Source organism: Salmo salar, chromosome ssa12 (assembly GCF_905237065.1).
Source record: "Salmo salar chromosome ssa12, Ssal_v3.1, whole genome shotgun sequence".
NCBI lineage: Eukaryota > Metazoa > Chordata > Actinopteri > Salmoniformes > Salmonidae > Salmo > Salmo salar.
In genome coordinates this window covers 43,593,184-43,601,340 of record NC_059453.1, presented here as the reverse complement: position 1 = coordinate 43,601,340, position 8,157 = coordinate 43,593,184, and the positions used below count along the sequence as shown (strand labels likewise).

Below are 8,157 nucleotides of genomic sequence, written 5' to 3'. Positions count from 1 at the left end.
TTAAGCTCCAAACATTTCTCAATGTCTGTAGAATATAATGTTCTTTACATTTATTTACTTAAGATCTAACCAATTCTCAATGTGCTCCACCTTATAATTGTATTTTATATAAAGTACTAATTCTCTTTAGTTTAGATTTTTCCCCGATGTAGTTATAATTTTGTAAGATTATGCACTATGCAAAACTGCAAAATGATTGATTTCGTATCATTCACATAGCATTTTACCGTAAACTTTCATTTTGAAGGCAAAATCTGAAAACCGGAAGTCTTGATTTTGCTGCCGGGCCGCTAATGTTACTGCCATGACGCTATTACAGTTGATCAAGTCACTACACCGGCAGTGGCGACCGACGTCCTTGCACAGAATTTTTGCAGCAGGAAGCCATTTTGCTTTGTTTGTATTTTCTCACAATAACAATTATTAAATCACTGCCACAACGTTTGTAACAATTTAGCTAGTTATTCTGCCTATTTCATGGAAAGTAATGCAAGAGTGCAGTGAAATCATAAATTAAGAAATATATTTTCATTTTTGAATGATCGGATGCTCGGGGATATATATTTTTTTATATGAGTCCCACATCCTACAGATGGTCCATGTTATCTGGAAACCTTGGGACATACCTACCCCCCAAGACAGGATCGGTCAGTGCTATCCAGAATCCTTGGGACCCCTACTCTTAAAGGAGTAGTTCACTATTTTACAACTTGACGTTAGATTGTTCCTCACCCTGAAAGTGGTCTATGGGCCAAGAAAATATGTGATCCAGGTTTCAGTTTTCAATGGGGTACTTTTATTTTGAAGGTGAAACGCAAATTCCACTATTGTGGCTAATCGTTTTAAACAGTCACTAGAAATGTAAACTAACTTTAAGCACCACTAGTTAACAATTAATGGAAGTGATGGGGGCATGTGAGTATGTTTAAAAAAAGATTATCCTCAAATCACCTGAAATCAATTAAAATCAACACAATAGTTGGTTTCATGTTATTTAAATGGGATTTTCGTTTTATTTTTTTACATGCCCCAATCACTCCCATTGAATGTTAGCTTGTGGTGGCTAAAGTTAGGTGACGTTTGTAGTAATTGTTAAAGAGAACTGAATCATGGATTACAGTATCTCCTGATGTTTGCAGTGGCTGTTTAAAGTGAACTGAATCATGGATTACAGTTTCTCCTGGCCCATAGACTACTTTCAGGGTGAGGAACCATCTAACATCAAGTTGTACAATATTGAACTACTCCTTTAACCATTTTAAATTAAAACTTCAATGGGGTAGGACCATCCCAAAGATCCCTGATAGCACGAACCAAGACGGATCGGTTGAGGGAGGAGCGTCACATAGGAGTAATGTAATCTGAAGTAAAACAATGGTCCAAATATGGCATTATTCCCATATAATTCGGAATTAGTCATATAATAGGATCTGTATGATTATTCCATTAGTTGCATCTGTTTGCATCCGTTTCAATTGGGTACTTTTATTTTGAAGGCGAACCGCAAATTCCACTATTGTGGCTAATCGTTATTGTGGCTAGCTTCACATAGCTAAGAAAATAAGCGGATCTCACAGTGACTTCACTTCCGATGCAAATTTTACGGCTGTAAAATATTTTTAGTGCTGATACGAATTACATTAAACTCGCGATTTTACACTTAGGATCGTGTTTGGTGCTATAAAAAGAACGAAGGACGAGTTGACTTAGGGCCCTGGTAAGCTTTTGTTTGAAATTGTAGCCTATGATTAGATTTGCCGAACAGAAAAGTGGTGTTATTGTGTCGAGGCCGACAGCTTCAATTTCAGAAGCTTGGAAACATTGTTGCAGCCACGGTTACATTGTAGTTTCTGTAAACAGCAACGCAGGTAAACAGTTATGCCCGTATTACAATATGGCCTCGAATGATTTGGCAAATATAGTGAATTTGATTTGGAAAAATATATTGAGCATTGCAGAGCAGACTTGTCTTTGTTTACATACATTTCGTGTTCTTGCACACAGGGACCTGAAAGTAGGCTACTATGTCCGCGGAACTGGACCTTTCGCCCCCAGAGGTACCTGAACCCACTTTGCTTGAGAGTCTCCTGCGCTATGGACTCTTTCTGGGAGCTATATTCCAACTCATCTGCATCTTGGCTGTGATAATACCGACCTCCAAGGGGCATGAACAGGTATAGTAAACAGTCCTGTTGGCAGTTGAAAGAATGCGGTATGATATTGTAATAATATTGTCATTATATACTATAGGTTTACTTATAGCATTATGTGTTAAATCAGTATAAGCCTGATACTTTGTATTTTTTCCCTTCTGTCCTATTGTAGTCTTCTTTTGAACTTGGCTTGAGCATGCAAACTGTTCATTACTATTCAGCAACCTACTGTTACTGTTCCATATGTGTCGAGTGTCACTGGGACTCACATTCTGTTTTATCTTTAGGAGGAGACAGAGCCAAATGACATGAAGGCTGGTGACCAGAATAAGAAGTCAAAAGGACCTGCGCCTCAGATTCGTCAGAAACTAAAGAAAGAGAGCAAGAAGAAGCGATAGGTGTGTTGGATTTTGTGCTGTCCATGCAGTGCACCCAAAATTATTGTTACATTTCAAATTATGTAGACTGAATAATTTTTGTTCCATCAAATTCAATGATGCCGCTACCATGATTTATGAAAGAACAGAAGTGCATTTGTATAACTGTTTTATTCAACTAGTCTGCTATCAAATGTCATTTGTCAATGTAAAACTTGTAAAGGCCTAAACACAACCAAAAACTTTGGGGACATACTGTGCATTCAGAAAGTATTCACATCCGTTGACCTTTCTCAAAACATTGTTACAAAGTGTAATTTTTCTTGTCAATGATCTACACACATACTCTGTAATGTCAAGCTCGATGTATGATTTGTTTAATTCATAAAAAATAAATGCTTGTATATCTTGATTAGATAAGTATTCAACCCCCTGAGTCAACAATACATGTTAGTCACATTTGGCAGCTATTACAGCTGTGTCTTTCTGGGTATGTCTCAAAGCTTTGCACACCTGGATTGTACAATATTCAAACATTCTTTTTTAAATTCTCAAACTCTGTCAAGTTGGTTGTTTGAACATTTATAAGTGGCAATTTTCAAGTTTTGCCATTGATTTTCAAGCCAATTTAAGTCAAAACTGTAACTAGGCCATTCAGGAACATTCAATGTCATCTTGGTAAGCAACTCCAGTGTATATTTGGCCTCGTGTTTTAGGTTATAGTCCCGTTGAAAGGTGAATTTGTCTCACAATTTCTGTTAGAAAGCCGACTGAACCAGGTTTTCCTCTAGGATTTTTCCTGTGCTTAGCTCTTCAGTTTATTTGTATCCCAAGACAAGCATACCCATAACATGATGCAGTCAACACCATGCTTGAAAAGCAGCTGAGTTAGAAGGGGTTCCTGTATCTTTGTAGTTGTGACTGGTTGTGTTGATACACCATCCAAAGCATAATTGCTAACTTCAGTGTGCTTTTTCTATGTCCCGATAGGTGCCTTTATTTATGAGGCATTAAAAAATGTCCCTGGTCTTTGTGGTTGAATCAGTGCTTGACCGAGGGACCTTACAGATAATTGTATGTGTGGGGTACAGAAATTGGGTGTAGTCATTCAAAAATCATGTTTGCCACTATTATTGTGCACAGAGTGGGTCCATGCAACTTATTATGTAACTTTTACCCCTGAACTTATTTAGGTTTGCCATAACAAAAAGGTTGAGTACTTAATGACATTTCAGCTTTTCATTTGTAATTAATTTGTAAAAAAATGTCTGGCATTATGGGGTATTGTGTGTGATTAGTGACACAATCTCAATTTAATAAATGTTTAAGGCTGGAAAAATACGAGGGGTGTGAATACTTTTAGAGGGTACTACTTCTACATATTACTAACATTTCTGTGAAAACCCAGAATAAGCACCCTCTTTCTCTGTTATATCAATAAGAGGTTGAAAAAAATTAATACAACTACCTTTTTAATCTTAAAATGTCTCATTCAGCCTTATAACCCTAACACTGTGCATATATTCTCAATGTTGTAACAAAATATTATGGGAAATACATTATTTGAAATATTTCTCAGATAAGATTAAAAACACTTATTTGTTACAAAATTGACCTTGCTAATAAGGATGAATAGCATTTTCTGAGAATGAAATCGTAAGGACTTCCGTGAATCTGGATGGTAGCCTGCCTGGATCCTAACCCGCAACCTTGTGTCAGTCCAACACCTTCGCTTTTACAACAAGAAGAGGTCCATTGATGAGAGAGTTGGTGTTCTACTAAGGACTTACCTCCTGTGCACTAACCCATTGCTTACCTCCTGTGCACTAACCCATTCCTTCCCTCTGCACCTCAAGTCCCTCATGCTCTGGCATATCTCATGGTAGCGCTATCCCACTTTTACCACCATTGTAGTGAAATTTGTGGGTAGCCTAACTAGGACTTGAACGTGTGATCCCAGGTCTGTCAGTTCCACTGACTAGTTTACCAGTATGTACTGGTAAACTATTCAGATTCCTGTTCAAATGACTGACTCACTTTTCACGATATAGGTTATAAAATCTCTGTTCTATGGTGATAGTTACTAAATTCAATTTCACAGATACAGTACAGTTATATCAGATGGGTGATGGAAAGTAGGATGCATTGTGTTCTAAGGCCCTTGTCTTTCACAGTCCTAGCCAAATATCTATTCCGAAGTGTAAGGGCAGGTTTCCCAGACACAGATTAAGCATCCTAGTCTAAGAAGTATTCTCAATTAGAATCTCTATAAAAGGGCTGTTCAGGACTAGGCTTAATCTGTGTCAGGGAAACTGTCCCTAATTGGTTTTGCATAAATGGTTGTTAATTTATTGGAATTGTCTATGTGAAATGCATTGGCTACGGTTCAAACTCATTAAAGACACACCCTCGTCGAAATTTGTTTGGTTATCTTTTGGAAATTGTAGAAATAAAACATTTTCCTTCTTCAGAAGTTCCAGATAGGCAGACTAACGTTAGTTAGCTAATTCATTTGCTAGCTATCATACAGTAGGCGTATATTAATAGTTCTATTTTTAATATAAGTAGACATGCACTCACAATTGACTGTAGCGCATTTAAAGCACCCACAACCTACCGGTAGCTGAAAACACAATCATCGCGGGATGAACGAGTGACGAATTTCCGTCCAAGGGTGGTCCATTTAAAAATCATTCCTTCCTTTTGGTTTATATCCAAATGTATTGATAGTGAGTGTATTACTACAAATATTTGTACTACTCCTCTCACAGACCATAGGGCCATTTACATTGATATCAAAATATTTACCCCTGATACTAACCTTAGAGCGTGCGGGCGGCAGCATAGCCTAGTGGTTAGAGCATTGGACTAGTAACCGAAAGGTTGCAAGATCAAATCCCCGAGCTGACAATCTGTTGTTCTGCCCCTGAACAAGGCAGTTAATCCACTGTTCCTAGGCCATCATTGAAAATAAGAATTTGTTCTTAACTGACTTGCCTAGTTAAATACAAATAAAAATATCCTACTGGAAGCTGAATAGCTTGTGATTAAATAATGATATAGTTAAGTTTGAGGTTAAAGATCTGCTTTTAGACTTTTGGGAAGAAAAATCTTATTGCAAGAACTCTTTAAATTTTAGGTGTCCAAATACCTTAGAAATACCTTAGAAAATATGGTAGTAATCTTGCTAAGACCAGAAGAGCTGAGGAGGAAAAGATGATCATTAAGATAACTTCCCTTTCTCAGAGGTCCCCAGCCGGCCTCTCGGGGGAGAAGATGGAACTGATTGAGTTACAAAATAAACTGGATAATATATATAGATTAAAAGCAGAAGGAGCCTTTATTAGATCTAGGAAAAAATGGATTGAGGAGGGAGAACAGAATTCATCCTATTTCTTTAGACATGAGAAATTTCACTCAACAAATAACACTATCCATAAGTTAAACATTGATGGTGTTATTACAGATGACCAAAAATGAATCGCTAAATACTGTAGCAATATTTACAGAAAATTGTATCGCTCTACGTATTGTCAGGAATCCACAGATATGTTTTTTGACTCACTGAATAATGTTCACTCTATCAGTGATATAGAATTTAAACAGTGTGATGAACCCATCAAAGTTGAAGAGATTATAGAGTCTATCAAACATCTAAAGAACAATAAATCACCAGGTGTTGATGGAATTACATCAGAATTTTACAAATTATTTTCTGAACAAGTAGCTCCCTTCCTATTTGAAGTCTTTTTAGAGAGTATTAAAAACAATGTGCTCCCTCCTACAATGAGTCGGGTTAATAACACTGATACCTAAGCCTAAAAAAGAAGTGCTGCTCATCGATAACTGGCATCCAATTTGTCTTTTTAATAATGACTAAGATATTAGCCTTACTACTTGCAAAAATAATTAAAGGAGTCCTGGATGTAATCATTGATGAAACACAGTCTGGCTTTATGAGGAACAGACATATTTCTAACAACATCAGACTAGTATTAGACATACTTGATTACTCAGACCTAATAACCGAGGATAGCTTCATATTATTTTTATAAAGCATTTGACACAGTAGAGCATCAGTTCCTCTTCCACTCCCTTGAGAGACTTGGCTTTGGGGATTTTGTCTGTAAGGCTATTAAGACTCTCTATACATATTGTAACAGCTCTATCAAATTGAAATATGGCACCTCACCTAGATTTGAGTTAAAGAGAGGAATTATGGAAGGTTGTCCTATCTCTCCGTACCTGTTTTTATTAATCACCCAACTACTTACAAATTATGTTTAAAAAAATAGTCCTGTACAAGGTATTTCCATAGCTGGTAAAGAAATTATTATAAGCCAGCTGGCTGACGATACTACACTTTCTGAAAGATTCTAACCAAATTCCCATATCGATCAATGTGATACAATCCTTTTCCAAAGCGTCTGGTCTTTATCTTAACATTAATAAATGTGAACTCATGGCTGTCAAAGATTGTGTGACACCCTCATATTATGGTATTCCAGTGAAAGAAGAACTTACATATTTAGGCATAACCATTACAAAGGATCAGAAGTCTAGAGGCTTGCTAAATTTTAACCCTCTTATTAAAAAAACCCAGAAGAAGCTACATGAATGGCTACAGAGGGACTTATCTTACATTACATTTACATTTACGTCATTTAGCAGATGCTCTTATCCAGAGCGACTTACAAATTGGTACATTCACCTTATGATATCCAGTGGAACAACCACTTTACAATAGTACATCTATATCTTTTTTGGGGGGGAGTGTAGGGGGGGGGTTAGAAGGATTACTTAATCCTATCCCAGGTATTCCTTAAAGAGGTGGGGTTTCAGGTGTCTCTGGAAGGTGGTGATTGACTCCGCTGTTCTGGCGTCGTGAGGGAACTTGTTCCACCATGGGGTGCCAGAGCAGCGAACAGTTTTGACTGGGCTAAGCGGGAACTGTGCTTCCGCAGAGGTAGGGAGGCGAGCAGGCCAGAGGTGGATGAACGCAGTGCCCTTCTTTGGGTGTAGGGACTGATCAGAGTCTGAAGGTACGGAGGTGCCGTTCCCCTCACAGCTCCGTAGGCAATCCCCATGGTCTTGTAGCAGATGCGAGCTTCAACTGGAAGCCAGTGGAGTGTGCGGAGGAGCGGGGTGACGTGAGAGAACTTGGGAAGGTTGAACACCAGACGGGCTGCGGCGTTCTGGATGAGTTGTAGGGGTTTAATGGCACAGGCAGGGAGCCCCGCCAACAGCGAGTTGCAGTAATCCAGACGGGAGATAACAAGTGCCTGGATTAGGACCTGCGCTGCTTCCTGTGTGAGGCAGGGTTGTACTCTGCGAATGTTGTAGAGCATGAACCTACAGGATCGGGTCACCGCCTTGATGTTAGCAGAGAACGACAGGGTGTTGTCCAGGGTCACGCCAAGGCTCTTAGCACTCTGGGAGGAGGACACAATGGAGTTGTCAACCGTGATGGCGAGATCATGGAACGGGCAGTCCTTCCCCGGGAGGAAGAGCAGCTCCATCTTGCCGAGGTTCAGCTTGAGGTGGTGATCCGTCATCCACACTGATATGTCTGCCAGACATGCAGAGATGCGATTTGCCACCTGGTTATCAGAAGGGGGAAAGGAGAA

At 38.8% G+C, this 8,157-nt stretch overlaps 1 protein-coding gene across 1 annotated transcript; it reads left to right on the top strand.

The window, feature by feature from the left end:
• Window positions 1-1,578: 1,578 nt before the first annotated feature.
• manbal (mannosidase beta like) lies at window positions 1,579-2,944 on the top strand. The gene is given in 1 exon segment (NM_001141543.2): window positions 1,579-2,944. A coding segment is annotated over 1 exon segment (156 nt). The 5' UTR covers window positions 1,579-2,024; the 3' UTR covers window positions 2,181-2,944.
• The last annotated feature ends 5,213 nt before the right edge of the window (window positions 2,945-8,157 follow it).